At 42.5% G+C, this 18034-nt stretch overlaps 1 protein-coding gene across 1 annotated transcript; it reads right to left on the bottom strand.

Moving 5' to 3' along the window:
• Positions 1-2260: 2260 nt before the first annotated feature.
• Positions 2261-17539, bottom strand: LOC8036600. Its single transcript, XM_002402903.3, has 6 exons — positions 17527-17539; positions 16442-16557; positions 5350-5522; positions 4885-4943; positions 3344-3409; positions 2261-2475 (listed from the first exon to the last, which is right to left on the bottom strand). The coding sequence occupies exons 1-6, from the start codon at positions 17537-17539 to the stop codon at positions 2261-2263; spliced, it is 642 nt and encodes a 213-aa protein (XP_002402947.3).
• Between the last annotated feature and the right edge of the window lie 495 nt (positions 17540-18034).

Raw genomic sequence — 18034 nt, 5'->3', positions numbered from 1 at the left:
ACCAATAAAGCAAGAAGTCACGGCAGCTCAATTGAGCGATAAGCTGAACTTTTTATAAAGCAAGGCGCGCTGACACGGCGAATAGCGGCGCAATGCCTCAGGTGGTATCTCGAGTTTCGGAATGTGTAGCAGACGCTCGTCAGCCGCCAGCGCTATCTCCGAGGCCGTACCACGCGCCCGATTCCGAGTTAGGCGCTGTGCCGCAGAAGAGCGGGAAAACAGACATGTTTGCAGGCAGAGTAGGACGCGCATGCGCTTTTCTGTGATCTCGAAACCCGGCGACCCGCCGGCAGATAGCAGAGCAATGCGTTTCAGCCGCAGCTCGCACGTCCTGGGGACTTTTGTCCCCGACTGTACAGTGCACCCCAAACTTAACGCCGCCGCTGGGTTCATGAACATAGAGCTCGTGTCGGCTACTTACTGTTAAATTTGTCACCAAAAAGTTCGGGATGGCTTCTCAGGATGAGACAGAAATCGGGAACCCAAACGTTCTTCAGATAGTTCAATCAGCCGCCGCAGGAACTGTCAGAAACGGCAAATGCCGTGGTGGCGTTAAGTTTGAGGCGCACTGTACATTAATAATATACGTTCGTTTTAGTCTACCATGGCTGCGCAGGAAGTCTCGATATTTTTAAAAGCCAATCGAAAAAGAACGTTCATGTAATCTGTAAGTACGTGCGCCAAACGCGCCACGCCACCCAATTCAGCCGTCTGCGTCGCCGTTCGTTGTTGACCCTGCTAAGTTTTTCGGCCCTACTTTTTTACGGCCCATATTAGATCTATCCTCGGCATTCCAGACACCCTATACTTTTGCGATTGACCGAGTGGCACGTGCGTATGTCCGTGAACGATGAGAGACAAAGAGAGAAAGTTAAACGTTACTTCCTCTTTTAATTCATTCAAAGAGGCAGGGAGTGGACTATTTCGCTAACTACGGCATAGATTGTGGAGTGCGCTTCAAACCAAGCTTTCTGAAAATATGTTTTTTTCTCTGCAAATACGCAGTTCTCAAGCTTGACATTTTTGGGGTTGTACCGGAGATCTCTTCAGTCGTTTTCAATATTTAAAAAAATATATATATATCGATGTTGGGGTTGTCGTGACCCTTAAAGTTTCGCTACTATTTTAGAACCAACAATATACTTGTTTTGATCCTTCAAAATATTTTATAACAATATAAATTAATTTAAACTGGTCATAATGAAGTGTCTTGTATCCTCAGCAACAGTACACTTGTTTGTAATGAATTTATATTTTAACGACGGCTTCACTCCTGAGGATTGCACTTGGGAAATATTCCCGTCTAGCTTTCCGCGCTTGCGTTATCACAGTATATAATAATAATAATATCTCGGCGAGATATCAAACCAGAGCCTGCCTTGTCCATTTACAAGAAGCAAAAATTTATTGTGCTCTTAGTACAAAATTCGCTAAGCCACCGACCTAACAAAAATCAGCTCTTACAGAAACATTTTTATCCGTTTTGTTTTCCAACAACTGTTGACTGACACAACCGTTGTTTTCGCAGCTTCCACTGATCCTTTCTACGCACGAACTGATGAAATTGACTCGCACTGACGAATGTTGATGAAATTTTTTTTATCAATACCACCATTATCATTTTTCTAATACTAAAGTGGCTTTAGAGGTTAATAAATCGACGTTCTTTCTTGCAACCCTCGGAAGCCAACGCCGTATTGCCAGAACGAGAACTGAGCTAACCATTAGTGCACTGGCTGGAATACAAACACTCGTCTTGGAAAATGTGCAACAGGCATACTTAAGCAACTCACAAGCAGGCACCTCAAAGGTATTCAGAATTAGCTCGTTCAGAGAATAGGCGAATGAGCTAACCATTTCGAGCCTATCGGTGTGCGCCGGTTCACCAAACTCTTTAAGAGAATTCGCCTTTCAAGGCCTTCAGCGTGCCCGTCTGATTGGGCTATTAAACTCTCTTTAAAGCGGTAATTATACACAACTTTATCTGGACTAGATATTATAAAGCCGTATTTCAACTACCGTAAAATACCACGGAAGTGCTCACTTCGCTCAAGCACCCACTTGTAACATTTCCCAAACTTGGAAGTTCTGCAAATTATACGTTAAGCCCCTGATTCGATCGGAGAAGCCCCCATGCTAAAATTAACCCAGTTTCCAGTCAAAGTGGGGCGAGCTCTTCCACGGTATTTTAAGGTATATTTATTCAAGCGCAGGTAAAGATACTACCTGGTAAATACGTGATCTCTATGTCAGACAAGGATTAGCAAAGAAAGGTAAAAGTGCGACAGAATAACTCTCTAGCAGAAGACGTAATGACATCTGTTATTCCTCCCGACTGTTCGACTGCGCCGACCTCTCGAACCAGTCGCATGCCGCAGCCGTCGGGACACGCTTCCTGCAGATTTGCCGCAGCGTTCACGCATGTTTTGTCCACGTCGTAGATCTTGCTGGCGGGTTGGCCGTCATACATTTCGTCTAGAAAAAAACGTAAGTGGTATTGATCAGTCCAAGATGTCACCTAATAAAACATATGGGGTGAAAGTGTGTGTAGTAGTTGTATTTTATTGTTGCATTCGCAATGCTTGACAATATATGCATAACGCCTATATTTCTTGTTTTTGGCTTGTTTTACTCCTCCTGGAGCGTAGCGCGAGTGTTTCGTAAACATTACATGAATATATTGCTCGTTAATTTTCATTTGAGTTTATGTGCATAAATCGTTTCATCGTATCCCATAAAGAAGTGACGACATGATGATCATCATGATGAGAGTCAAAGAATTTTACTCCACGAGCGCAGGATGCAGTGGTGACTGTACGATTCACTGTGCGAGCATGTCCCGTTGCACGATTTTCTGCACGAGCACAACATACAGTACTGCAGCAAACAATATTAAAAAATACACTGCCAAGCATTGTACACAAGTTTCTTCCGATAATTAATTTAGCGTTCGGTTCATTTGTCTACAGAGAAGCCAACTTCAAAGTTCTCTTTACAGTGCACACAGGCCGAAAGTAATCCGATACATTTTATGCTCACTATCACAGGCAGGAAAAGTTGCACTTGCTTAAGGTTCATATGGCACCCGACGATTAACACTTATAGCAGTTCTATTTCCACCACCCGTCGAAAGTATGAGACTACATAGCATTGCGTAAATAGGTCTGCAAACCACTAAATGAAGTGCCGAAGTTTCTAAAATATTAAAAATTGATGCGTGTGCACAAAATCACATTTACATTGCTTTCTTTTGAACGGACAGAAACTTCAGTGGAAAAAACACATCAACGGTCGCACTGCATAAAAGGCATAGAAAGAGTTTCTATGCATTTGATCCACTTACTCACGAAATACGCCTTGCCCCGGAATGGGCTTTCCACGAGTCTAATCTTCTCATCGGTAGATGAACCTATGAAAAGCACAGGCTTTATATAGTCCATCTAAGAATTCACATTGAGCGCTTTCAATGTGCGCAAAAACGTAGCTCTGAAAAATATCTTTCCACGATCCTTCGGGCCTGGTAAGCGTTGCCTATATTCACGCACTCCTGCCCATCTAGCAAAGGTATACAAATCCCTTTAAAGATTGCTTAAGGTTGTGAAGTTCGCTAGAAACTATTGGCATGAAGACAGTATTTTGTAAACAATAAATATCAAAGGATTTTCACTAATAAAATATTACGGGTAATTAGATATTTTAGCCTAGCTCTTCTGAAAATATTGCCACGAGAGAAAGGAAGACGGGCTGTCTCAGAGGTGCCGCGGCAGCGGCAGCGATCACGAGCCTGTGGAGGCCAGTTCCAATCAAACCCCGCCATCAAGTAAAAGTCTGGTTCCTGACTCCCAATCATCGTAATATGTATAAATGCACGCGACGAAGCGAAAGAGGTAGTGAAGATATACTCTCATCTCTCTTACTCGCATTCGCCAAGCCCTTGCTCGAGGTAACCTATCTTTATTAATTACTGCTTCCTAAAGTTTATCTCGACTTTCGAAACTAAATTTTAATTATTCATGTCTAGCAACTAAATTCAATTATTCTGTTTGGAATTACTATTTTTCACTTCGGGTACGTTGCTACGGAAGCGCTCTTTAAGGGGAAATTTAGGTGCTGACTCTCAGATTTAGTACAATATTCTTTACTATTTTTTTTAAGTACATCCTTCCGCCTTACGGAACTCTTTCATCTCGGGTACACAATTTACAAATTATATGTTATTACACGGATAATTATTTATTAAAACTATCAGCCTATTTTAGTTGGCATTGTTTGGATCTTTTCATAAATAGGAGTGCATGCAGAACTCCAAAATGGAACACAAATGTTCGTATCTCGTATTCGGGGGTTTTAGAAAAGACTTCAAGACATGTTTTTAAACCAAATTAGCTACTAGAAAACCCAAAGAACGACCGAGTTCAAATTTGATTTTGTCATATTCCTCAGAAAGTGTATGTTTAAAGCTTTTATTTGAGCAAATACGCTTCTTTTTTTTTTTAATTCTCGTAGATCACCAAGCAGATATTACCATGACTGTATCAGAAATTATATTCAGCATGACCTCATAAATTATATTCAGCATGACCTCCTGTATAATAATATTGGGAACACAGTATAAAATAATATTAATCCAGGGATAGTAAATTGGCAGTCGCGAATACTTGTTAATGTAAAGCATTAACAGATGTGCGTTCTATTTTCAAATATATTAACGATTTCAGATTGTGGCACCCTGGATCAAACATTTCAACATACTAGCTGCTTAAATAAGTCGGGTATATTTTTAGACAAAAACTTCTCTTAATCAATTTTGATAACGTATTTTTTCCCAATGTTTGGTAACGTTATCGAACTTTGGGATAATAATGTGGATTAGATGTTCAATACCTGAAGCCACTAGACTGATCATATCACTCTTGCTGTCGTACGTCGCTGTGAATGCTAATCTGCAATGGCAAAAAGAGTTGCCCATGGCTAGCACACATCAACAAACTTGCAATACTGCTAACTTATTGCAGGAAAATCATTATTTTTCTAAATTAAGTTGGTAAATAAAAGTATATAATCTTGATCTATTTTAATTTAATTTCATTCAGGAATACGGTGGCTCTTAATTAGGAGACATAGCGTGAGTGACGTACAATGCTAAAAAAATACAAAAAGGACATGCGCGCAAAAGTGGTTTAAATAAGTATTTAAAATATTAACAACGCAATATGTTTCTATTTAGTCGAGCATCCTTTAGTCAAAGCATCCTACATGGCGTGAACGCCTGTGATATGAAAATACAGTTCTATACTATTATCCTGATTTGAACGAGCGCCAACATGTAGTAGACAGCACGCTACTCACTCTGTGTACTTGTCTTCAGTACCATTCATGGCAAACCAGACGTTTCCTTTCGAAGCAGCATCGTTCGGAGTAGTTCCGTCAAAGAGCGCGGTATAGTTGACGGCGTCCTTTGGTTCTACAGTTGTACCATTACGGTAGCACTGATATAGCAGTATTGGAGTGCTTTGGATCTCCTACAAATATTAAAAACACTCCTTCATCCACCAATCGGTTGTTGGGGATACGTGAACAAATGTAACGCCAGTGTTGATATTTCACGTTTTAAAGAATCTTTTTGGGCTCTTCAGGAGCAAAAGATTAAAGTAACTTCGACTCTCCTTTCCTTTATTTGGAAGGATGAAAGTGTTAAGGGGGAAAGTACCACTAATCGGTATAAAATTAAAAATTCCACTAAAAGATTCTAGTTAAAAATTTTGAAATGGCGGCTTACAATTAATTTTAACGATACCTTTTTTTTTGTTTTTCTTTTACACTTCCAGCAATTCAACGTATATTGAGATATTGCTCAATCTTAAAAATAAAACGGTTAGTATTCTAAGGCTGTGGTTAATTTTAAAAAAAAACGTGTTATCTTTTTTTCTTATGTTATATTACACGTATGCACGACATGCCCTGCTATCACTCTGAAATAACCAATAATTGGCCGTTATCCTGCTTCCTTGCGTATTTTAAGTATAGATATCACCTTGAATGCATTGCTTTTCCGGGCCATATTTAATCGTTTTGAATTTTTTTTTTATGTGTAGTAACCAAGAAGAAAATTAATTAAGCTTTTGCATAACAGAAATTAAGACTCATCCTCAGTACCGCAATATTTAGTTCCTCGGCTTCACAAGAAAAACCAAATAGCCGTCTTAGTTCCTCTGACGCGAGATCCTGGCCTAAGAATTGCAGTTTTCCTAGTCTGCTCGAGGTACCGCAGCATAAGCGCCTCCCACTTGAAATGATGTAATGACCCCAAAAATTTACAGGTGGTAATAATTTATAACCCTTCACTGGAGCACCCCAATGTCCTTCGTCGATTTGGTAGGTAAACTCCTTAATGCATTTATTTTTCTGCTCGCTTATGCTGTAACATGTATGTTCTTAAAACTAAAGAAATCCAATTGAATTGCTTCTTAAAACTTAAAATTGAAACCAGAGTGTCGAACCGAAATTTTTATCGGTTCGGTTCCGGTTCGGGTTCACAGATTTCGGTTCAGCTCCGGTTCAGTTCCGGGGAGCGAAAAATAACGGTTCAAACCGGTTTGAACCGGTTCGAACCCGTTTGAACCGCTAAACTGAGAATATATTTTCCGCGTTCCTTTCGCAATAGGCACTTTTTTCAAGAGTGAAACGAGTAACTACATAGCCATTATCATTTGTTGAATTCACTTTTTTTTTCACGTACCAAAAATAAATTGAGTTGTTTAATTTCGATGAAGCAGTAAATGAAAAGCTAGATTAACATATATGACTCAACACCTATTTCTTTTTACCTCAGTCGCACATATTTTACCTTAATCTAAAGGTTATCAGTCTGCAGGTGGGTCGTCTAAAATGCCCGTGATTAGTAAAGCTTTGCGTCGCAGTATTAAAAGTCAAGTCCTACTGTGCTCTTGTACTTAAAAATTAGCTAGTGCATATAATCATAAAATGGGCACGTTCTCGCCATATATATACTGAAATCTAGATTATAAAATATGTTTTACGATATATATGATGACGATGCAACCGAGCTTAAAGCAATAATGTTTTCAAAGTGTCAGGAGAGTTTTAGGACAAATCTTTTCAGTCTACTTTTTATAGAAACTCTGAGCGGCAAGCACAACGCTTGCTTTCCTGACCAATATTGTTTACACTAATCGCCGTGATGCAGGCGAATAATAATGCAGAAAAGAGTGACCTTCGTATGCAGTTCGGATATGACCTAAAATGGAACGCATGGAAATGTACCTTTTCGACATAGCTTGGCGTTTGAGTTTGTTCTTGACAAGAAGCCGGTCAATCCAATTTGTAAATAAGCATCACCCTTGCTAATTGGTGATTTGTTGCTCAATACAACAAAGTGGTTTTTCATAGCCTACTCGACATTAAAGCTAATTAATTGGTCATTTTCTGACGATCTGCGCTCGCAATCATCATACTTCTGCCACGCGGCACTGTGTATTTACTTTGTTTTCATCCAGCCCACCGACACATGAAATTGTTGTTCATCAAATAAACGAAGCAACAGACTTCTATATGTTTGAGAAGTTGAATATGCGTCAGGAACACAAGTTATTTAAATCAGCTTCAAAATGAAAAAAAAAAGCATAAGTTTTTCCTAAATCACTTATACACGTGCCTCTCGAGGATAAAAACGCCGGAAAAGATTCGCAGAGCATATTTTATATAATATGTAGGTGCATTAACATATGTTGTATATCTTTATGGTAATAGACCCTTTATCTATGTTGTCAAGTCTTCAGGTAGTAAGAAAATATTTGTTACTGTCATCAATAAATTTGACTGTATGAAGTTCACATAACTGCTTCAGACCAACACGCGAGGGCGATACTCGAGAATACGCCACCTGTTGATCCTGCGGAACGTGCTTATTTGTTCGCTGTCTGGCAGTGTGAAACACCAGATCATGGGGTATGCCAAAATGAACTATATGCTCACGTTATAGGTCTGAAGGCTATTGCACGAAATGTGCAGAGAGAGAGAGATAATAAATTATATTATTCTAAATAATGCAATACACGACGCCTTAGTGCAAAAAGATCTCAGTAGTGATGCATGTTTTAAGCGAAAGCACGTTTGATGGAACTCTGTCTGGTCGGGTCAGAAAGTTGAGAAATACAGACCTTCACAAACCAAGTCCTAACATTTAGTGGCCCGACGTTATGATAGGTCGGGCTTAATAGGTCGACAGCTACTTAACTTCGGCGTGTTTCAACGGACTAGGGCACTTGAAGAAGAAAACGTGAGTGAAGCAAAGGACACACCGTTGATAGAAAAGAAGCTGCTGCTCTCCACGTGCAAATTGTCGCCCTTGATAAAAAAAAAAAAAAAGGTTTTGAAACGTCAGACTTCTTACTGTTCAGGACTTGGTTGATTGTGGTGCGTATTTCTCTAGTAGAGATGCGTGTAATAATGTTCCTAATTACACATAAATATCGCAAAGAACAGACACTATATTTCTAATTTGAATCACATCAGGACACCGGATTGCACAAGCTCGAAACTTCACACAATACTGTCTTGGGAGGCTAAAGTGATATTTGGTTTTACGGGACTTGTTTTGTGGCCTGATTTTACAACTCTGTGCTTTATCAGTCATGCGCGCTCTAAGATTTTATGAGGCTGCAGCATATTGTCACGAACGACAAGTGATGAGGCGATAATAACTAAAGAAACTAAACGTTTAATGGCACGAACTTGTGCCCAAAAGAAAATAAAAGGGAGCCAAAAGATAATCGCAGAGCGTCGCGAGCAACGAAGTCGGCGTAGGAGCAGAGTCGAACGCTGGAGCAAAACTGACTCCGCTCGCCTTGCGGAGTACCTTATGTACAGTGCTAATCACACTTGTCTATAACGCGCGAGCGTGCTGCTTTCTCCAGGGAGCGCTAGACTGGTGGCATCCGCGGAAACTAAGCTAGTCACGTGGCGCAACATGAAACGGCCCGCTCGAGGGGTGTCCTGCCCACTCTATCAGCTGGCGGCGAACGCGGAAGGCTGCTCGCACGCTTTTTACAAACATCATTGCTCGTACAATAAACAAACTAAAGCATGAAGGCGTATCAACAATGTCGTCATCAAAAAACAAAAATATGTCATAAAGCACTTTACTTTTTTCGCTTATCAAGCTGATAGAGTGGGCAGGACACCCCTCGAGCGGGCCGTTCCATGTTACGCCACGTGACTAGCTTAGTTTCCGCGAATGCCACCAGTCTAGCCCTCGCCGGAGAAAGCCGCAAGCTCGCGCGTTATAGACAAGTCTGATTAGCACTGTACCCTCGTGGGTTTCTGGATCATTCGTCGTAGAACTTTCGGTCCGTAGAATATTCGGAACTAGATCAGACGAGAATGTTCTCGAACCTACGAGAAGGCCAAATTGAAAGAATAAATAAAACGACGGTTCCCTGACGGGAGTCGTACCTACACCTACCACGCGAAAGTCAAGCGCGGTGACCGCTCAGCCATGCACGTGCTTACTCGCCGACGCGCGTGGCAGTATCATGGCGACACTGCTATATACACTGCACAACTTTACAATTTGGACATCCCGGCCCTTTTGCTATAGTTTGTTTCAGCTTAAAAGGGCATTGCAAAGGGACGAAGATAACCAAATGCTGCTTTGAACGGCGCGCCTATCAGTGTCAAACATGAGCTTTCAGTGACGACATTGGTCTAGAACGTCGGATAGTGATGACAAAATTCTAGAGGTAGAACTGGGTATATAGGCGAAAAGTACCCCTTTTGATCCTTTCAAGCACGTGACTCTCACTCATATATTTGCTTGGAACACCCGTAAATTGATGGTACGCTCAGATCTTCATAACTGGATGTCAATTTCCAACACTTACGAGAGTCGCGCACGGTTGTTTTACGCTTTTGTCATTTAGGTTGTCTATTGGCTCAGACTAATAACGTCATCAACAAAAGAAAATGAGCTCAAAATTTTGAACCTCTTTCAGCTGTTACGTTCAATATACGCCAGATTCTTGTTTATTGTATCTTGAATGTGTTGCTAGAGTCCCAGCCACTAATTCAAACAAAAACAATTCAAATTAAAAAAAAAAAAGTCCAGAAACGTTTTGCATGCCTCCTTCAAGTCCAGATGCAGCCTATGCTACAAACAAACACTAAGATTTTGGCTAGGTACAAAGATAAAGTGTCGCGAGAATTACATGAGGCATATGAAATTAGGACCAGGGAGGAGAAATATATAAGTGACACGTCCCTATCTTTATCTACAAATGAGTTAAAATTTTTGAAACGCGGGCTGAGCAGATGGGGTAAACAGGGTTTTTTTGGCTATATAACGTGTGAAGTTCCAATAAACTGCAATTGAGAGTGCGCCTCGTTCTGTTTCCCTTCGTCTGTGTCCCTGTATTTTTTCGGCGCATTTTTCATTGAAATAAACCAACTGGCCCAAATTTCCACTTTACCATGCTAAAAGCACGAGCCTTTGGTCCCGACAACTTGCACTGCAGGAGCGCGCGTGCGTGCACGCTGAAAGCCCGGAGCTCGCTTTTTTAGTTTCTGATACGCTTACACTTAAAGTGAAACGGAGTATTGTGTCGAGAACATCACATTTTAACAAAAAACTGAACTACTTAACATGGTTTGCACGTGACATCATCGCACGATATGCGATTGGTCAGAGATTTCTTTTTCCTGAGAAAATCAAATTTCAAGGCGCAAAATGCACACTGCAGAAGGTTCGCGCTCGGTGCAACCCATGTGCTCAGAAACAAAAATTATTCTTTCTTGGTGCAGCATCGTGAGGAACGGTGCGAGCGTCTGGCACCCCAAAAACGCGCTTTCTAGAAGGAGTAATTTTGCAAACGAAGTAGTTCTGCAGGGTCACGCTGTCTGCTCTGTGCCGAAGATGCGGAGCAGAGGAAACTTTACAACATAGTAGGTTTATAACCCCCCCCCCCCCTTTTTTTTTTTTTTTTTTTTTCATTTGACGATGCTCCTCCAGAGAATACTTTTTTTTATTTCTGAGGGCCTCCCTCCTTTGTTTGGGGGTGCCGATTCGACAATTATATTTCTGTCATTTGTTAGCAGTAATTCTCAATTTTTTTTTATTTTGCATCCATAAACCGCGAAGTCTAAACAAAACTGCGATAATTTGAGTGGCCGCCGACTTTCGCCTGTCCCTCAAAGGCCACTAGAATCTTTCTTTTCAGTTATCCCTGTCATACACACTTGTAGTTCTATTTATCGTCATATTAATAAGCCATACTCAGTCTTTTCAATGCTTCTATTCTCGGGGAAAACTCTCTCAGACACGTGAGCAACAACGAGAACATGTTTGAGTGCCTCAATGATGTGTCAACGATTTTTGCACTTTCGGTAAATACCGCCAAGAGGTAGTTGATAGCTTGCTAAAAACACCCATTAGTTTTCCTCTCTGCTCAATGGGAGACGCAGAAAAGCTAAAGGAAAGAAACAGCATTCCCCTCCTCAACTCGCTATTAGAACAGGCAGCAATGTTATCTAACGCTAATTGTATACCGCCAGTGTTCATCATAGTCATGCGCTGGGGTTGGCAAAGAATAAAGCATGGGTTGAGATTTAGCCTTTATTAGAGTTCGGCTATTCTCATCTTTGATTGAACACGACCCAACACGAATGTTTGGCGATGCTGATTACCAAGAATCCGAGCGCTCGGCTCAGGCTCATGACAACCGAGTACGTCACGGTGTCGCATAACTCGCGGTGAAAAGTCGTGACGGCTAATGCCCTTGAATAAAAAAGGTAGTGACATCTTGTCCCTCCTCCTTTGACGCACACACGTTTTATCTTTGTGTTTTGCTTTTTTACACCCGCGCGTCAACTGTAGCGCCGTTTAGTTTGGGGTAAGATAGCACACGGTTTCCCTATACTTCAGTCGGAGCGCAGTCAAAGACTGAAAGACACGCAAATACATACACACAGGCTAAAAGCGCACTGTCACTGTCTACCAGCCTTGAAGGATGTGATCAAAGAAAGACGATGAAAGCCGTGACGTTGCACAGTCGGCGTTATTTGATTGGCGACATGAGCTTATAGCATGCACTGCACTCCGACAGCATAGGCATTCCTTCTCTCTCCTCCTGTGATGCGCACACCTTTTATCTTCATGTTTTGCTTTTTTACACCCTTGCGTCGACGGTAGCGCCGCCTGGTTTGGCCCAAGATAGCAGGCGGCATTCTTCAAAGGAGGTCGCTGCTTTTCTTTATCAATGAGCTTTAGTGGTGGCACGTGACGTCACGGTGTCAACAACGCTAATATATCTATATTCCGTTGCAACTCAAGAAGGTAGGGCGAGGGAAAAGAGGGCTGGGGAGGAAGAAGCAGACGAAATGTTGGAGAAGAGAGGGGGAAATTGACGTTCTGAATTTAACTCGTCTTGGACGCGGTGAGTAATCCGACTATGCCGTGGGGCCACGTGGCGTTACATTATCTAATAGCATGTCTTTTTTTTTTTCGTTACGTCCGCCATTAGGCCGGAACCGCGTTTTCGCTGCCCGCTTGGAGAGGCGATATATCCTCATTTCTCTCCTTCTTGCCTTTTCCGCAGGGTGGAGCGATCCTCTCTTGAAACCCTGACGTCATGTGACCACGTGGCACACGATTAATTGTAGTGCCGATACAAAAGCGCCACGAGAACCCACAATTTCTTTTACATTGCAATTCGGTTTATGAAATTTGATCACTACATAGAAATGCACCTGCCAATTTTTACTTCTCAAACACCCATTTTGTACTAAAAAAAAATTACCGTGAACCGTTTTGAACCGGTTACCGTTATATTTTTTTCCAGTTTAGTTCCGGTTCAGTTCCAAGATGGCGGCGAAGATTTCGGTTCGGTTCAGTTCCGGTTCGGCTAAAAATAACGGTTCTGTTCCGGTTTTCGGTTCGGTTCGGTTCCGGTTCGACACTCTGATCGAAACACCAAACCTTCGGCTGCACAGGTGAATGTACTCCATTAAAGAAGTTCAGAATTAATGGTAACTTACGTAAAATACCGAGGAAGCGCCCATACCCGTACAAGCGCCCACTATTAACATTTTCGAAATTCGAAAATTTGGGCAAGTACACATCAAGCGCAAATATTCTCGGAAGCGCCGGCGGTCCCGGCAGCCGCCGCGGCAAGCACGCTGCCGAAGGTTGCCGCAGCGGACCGGGCCCGGAGACCGATTCCCGTAGAATTGGGTCACTGAGGTCTCTCCGGGCAATTTGTCCTTCACGTTACTGCAGCATTGTGTGGTCCGCACAATCCGGGAGTAGCAACGACAGGACCAATAGGAGTGTAGATAACATCCAGTTCGTCCCAGCATTTCGTAAAATACATCTTGATAAATGCTTCGTGCTTCCCGATTGCCGTTGGTCACTCAGGTGGCAAGCAACCAGCACAAGATGCACTCCTACACAGTCTCCAAAAAGATTGAAGTCGTCGACTGGCATCGGGCGTCGGGAGGCAAAGTCAGCCGCACCTCTCGTCATTTCAAGATCGACAGGAAGCGAATACGTGAGTGGGACTCTAAGTACGAAACCCTGAAGCAATTTAACTACGGCAAGCAGAAGATGAAGAGGAAATTCACGAATGCCCGTCTTCAGTGAGGAGGTGGATGACGCACTGTTTGAATACTTTCAAAGGGACCGAGATGCCGGCCAGGCCGTCAGCAACCGGCTCCTTGCAGACGAGGCACTGAGGATAGCTGAGAGTCTAAATCTTGGCAACTTCAAAGCGTCAACACAGTATATCAAGCGATGGAAGCACCGATTTTCGATGACTATGCGTACGGCGACCAACGACAGCCAGAAGGCCCCTGCCGGCTGCGGCGAAGCTGTCACTGCATTCCGCTCTACAATTGCTACTTTGCGAGCACGGTACTACACGCCATTCAACATCTGCAATATGGACCAGACCATGGACAGAATGGACAATTCAGCGACCCGCACCAATAATGTTGCTGGTGAAAACAGCATCCGGATCGCCAACACCGGCTGCGCCCGTCGAGGCTTCACCGTCGCACTGGCAGCGCGTGCGTCGGGGGCGAAACTTCCGGCATTTGTCGTACTCAAGGAACCCACAGGGAGGATCCCTGCCCGTGCGTTCATGGCGCTCCGCATACCAAGTAAGTTTGGCGCATTTCCTAACAAGTTCTGCTTCGTTTCGTTGACTGTGACGCGGTGGTTCCTTCGAAAGATGAAAGCATGGCAAGAGCAACGAGTTTGTAAAGTTTGACGCCAATGATATTCGAGATTCGGGACCGTCGTAACCGCGTTCTGCTTCGCTTCGTTATGACTAAGACGCAGTTGACGCACTTCCCGACAAAATACGAAACCCTGCCAAGAGTCACGAGAGACGAAAGTTTGTAAACGACAAATCGCGATGACGAAATGACCCACCTACCTTCAGAAACGTAAAAGCTCGACTGTGCTTCTGCCAGAGTAACTAAGGGTAACTGCACTAACGCTATGACGTAACGCGTGACGCGTGGGGGCCCGAAAGACGAATATGCCCTCGGCGCCCTGAGCAGGCAGGTCGTGTTCGATGTGCTCGACTGGACCTGATTTCTCCGGCTTATCGCGACTTAAAACTGTTATCATGGGTCTGATTAGTAACTTCTGGAACACGACCAACCGAAGTAGTAGCTGCACGGCTGCACGTAGTTTGACACCGTCGGTTGCGTAACTGTACTTTTGTCCTGTTTCCGTTTTTGCAGCAAACGTTCGTTTGACGTCGTCCGAAAATGGTTGGATGACAACCGACATATGCCTGGAATGGCTCAGCCGTGTTTGGGGTTCCGATATCGACGACGTTCGCCGCTTGCTAGTGATCGACCAAGCGCCGATACGCAAGACGAAGGTGGTCATGGACACTGCAGAAGCCTCCGCTACGGACATCGTAGACATTCCAGGAGGCTGCACTGGAATTCTACAGCCTGCGGACGTGTATTGGAACAAGTCGTTTAAGGATTCGCTTCGTACGTCATGGGCGGAGTTCATGCGGAAGGGAGACAAGCCACCAAAAGGGAACCTCCGGAAGCCTTCGAGGCAGGACGTCCTCAACTTCGTGTCAAAGGCCTGGGCAGCCATGCCCGAAGACATGATCGCCCAATCTTTCAAGGGGTGCGGCATCAGTGGCGCGCTGGACGGTAGTGAGGGTGGCTACCTGCACAACGGACTCGCGGGCATCGGAGCACCGGCAGCCTGCTCCAATCCCGAAGGTGTCAGCGATGAGTGCGTATACCTTGTCTTTTGCAGTGATTCCGAAGAGTAATTTGACGGATTTAGTGATAACGAGTGAATAATGACGTCTACCAATCATCTGTACAGCGGGAATAAAAAAGCCAGGCTGGCTGCTTTCTCTGTTTCCATGGCTCTATGAGGCTCTTCATCGGCCGCCATCTTGATTTAGGCGCATGAACCTAATAAGCGCCCATAGTTGGTTTTACGCGTATTTTAAAAAAAAAAATGGGGTTGGGCGCTTCGGGATTTTATGGTCATTTCCATACCAAACGGTCAGCGTCACTTCATAAGTACAGCAATTGTTAGGAGGATAACAAACTACGGAGCACCGGTTTTCTAAGCCCTGTACAGCCGCCTAGCTAACTTCACGATGCTGGTCGTGCTTGACTATTTTAGATTTGCTACGTCAAGGTTTTGTCTCCCTTCCTGACTGAACCAGGTGTCACACAAAAGCATGAGCAACAAATGCATGACGTCAGGCGCATTGTCAGTTCAGAGCAAAAATACTAAACGATTTTGAGCACTCAAATCTGAATTTATTGGCACTAGCTTGGTGTCTCCTTTTTGCATTGTGCACTGTCTTGGAATACCGCTATCGTAGAACCGTTGGCGGTGATGTATACGAATTGGATCTGTCGTGGGAAACTAAAATAATAAACTGATTCCTCTCTTTAACATTTCCCTCGCTACTCACTCTGCGGCGCAGTAGATATATCGTATGGTCACGAGTCTGTTCTTTGTGTTTACTTTAATCATGATTCTGCTCTTTACAAATAAGTTACGCTTCAGTAAACAGTTAGTCTGGTCAAATACATTTCATTCTCGATAGTGGCTGGTTTTTTTCTGGCTATGAAAACATTCACGTGTTTGTAATTTTTATATTTTCTACGTTTTTATTAAGATTTAAATTGTCGTATTATATTTATCTCAATGCCTTCCAACCTGAAACCGAAGTTGAAATGCCACAAATGTAATTTTACAGCGTCCACGGAATGAAATTAACAGTACAATTTTAGCTGCTACTAAACTTCTGTCACGAATCCTTTCAACACAAGAATGAATTTAATATAATGGTGGATGTATTAATTTCAACAGGTGATGATCTTTAGAAGCACGTAATAAAAATTTAAAAAGCCAAAATAGGGTAAATACCTCATTAAATGTTGCAGTTGGTGTCTTCCCAGAACAAATTCCACAGATAGACGATAAAACAAGAAGGGCAGTGAAAGTTTTGGCAAGCAGTCGTGAATGCATGGCTGCAAATTGACCTAGAAAAAAAACCCATTAAGATGAGAGAGGTAAAATACGAGATGCAGGCCAAGACTGTCTCTACAAAAATAAGCAGAATTCAAAGCAGCTTACATCTGAGAGAACGCTGTGTGGTGCCCAGAAACCGCAAAAACTTAACTTAATCACATTTTCAGCCAGTACAATGAAAGCCTGAGCGTGGGTCGTGGCAAGGTAAGTGTAAAAATTACACGGGACATGAACAAAACGAGGATATCATGTACAACATGCAAATTTTGATATTTAATACACTAATATCGGTAAGCTTTGCATGAGTTTCTGAGGTTCACCGACACACACTCTCTTTCTAGGATTATCACTAGGAGCTTTAAATCGGTGTAAAGGCTAAGAACGTGTTTCCAAGGGTAACAACCGATAGGATAGTTTGCGTTCTACAACATAAGTATAGTCTTCTTTTATTCTGAACGAAGGATGATGCACAGCAAACTTACACACTCTGTATGAAATAAATTTATTGGTTCAGCCATCAGACCTTCCTTTCTTGCATTGGTTTATTTTTTGTTTCAAGTTTACTTTCATTTAAATATTTTAATATCTAATGCTTGAGTTCTAGCAGGCTATTGTGATGTTTTTTGCTGTCATTATTATTTCTAAAATAACAAATTTTAAATCTCGCTGGTAATTTGTTTGCGTGCATCGAAAAGGCTACAAACCCTTATTCATTTCTGATTACTTTAAGCAAGGCTGTTAAACTGATTTTCTTTTCTATGTTGCAAAACTGCTACTACACATATCATTCGATGTCCCCTTTATCTTTACATAGTGGCACCAAGCTCACGAACAGCGTGGAGCAAACTTAGAATTGTGCTAAAATAACTAGCTTCTTTCAATTAAAATTGCTTGATTCTCTTATAAGACCAAACATTTATTAAAAATCGACATGTAGGATAACTTTTGCTGAATTTCAGTGGTGTTAACGTGAGTTTAACCTTCGTATGGCATTATGTGCTGGTTAGAGATATCACAATTGAGCCTTCCGAAAAATTTCTCAGCAATTGATCCACGGGAAGCCGTCGTTGACGGGTGGTTGTGCCGCATCTCCAAAATGAGATTCCGGCAGAGCTTAGAAAGGCTGCCACACCAATGGCGCGAGAGCATTCAGCTCCAATTGGAACTTATAAAGAAGGTGGACGTATCTACCCACATCTGAGTGGCCTGAATCTGCAATAAAATAATAGGGTAACTCAATATGGTACGCCCCTGTAACATTATACTTTCATGTCTTAAAATTATGAATGGTCGTTCCTTGCATCACCTAAAATTTATGCTTCGAGACCAAAGATATATAATTTTCGAAGAATAAGTTATATTATCATTCATGGCCACTAGAAGAGCTAAAATTACTAGTGGAAAAATGTTTGTCACTCGTTCATTCTTTGCCAAACAAAAAGATAAAAGCTGCGTTAACTTACATTATTATTAATGGCACAGTATGCT

The sequence above is a fragment of the Ixodes scapularis genome, unplaced genomic scaffold (genome assembly GCF_016920785.2).
Source record: "Ixodes scapularis isolate PalLabHiFi unplaced genomic scaffold, ASM1692078v2 PGA_scaffold0__279_contigs__length_252992795, whole genome shotgun sequence".
In the NCBI taxonomy this organism is placed as follows: domain Eukaryota; kingdom Metazoa; phylum Arthropoda; class Arachnida; order Ixodida; family Ixodidae; genus Ixodes; species Ixodes scapularis.
This window is presented reverse-complemented; position numbering and strand designations above follow the sequence as displayed.

Excerpts from the sequence above, each read along its gene's own strand:
- LOC8036600 (XM_002402903.3), bottom strand. Across the intron at positions 4,944-5,349 it reads ACTGAAGACAAGTACACAGA|ATTAGCATTCACAGCGACGT; the intron begins GTGAGTAGCGTG and ends TTGCCATTGCAG. Across the intron at positions 2,476-3,343 it reads GGGCAAGGCGTATTTCGTGA|ACGAAATGTATGACGGCCAA; the intron begins GTAAGTGGATCA and ends GTTTTTTTCTAG.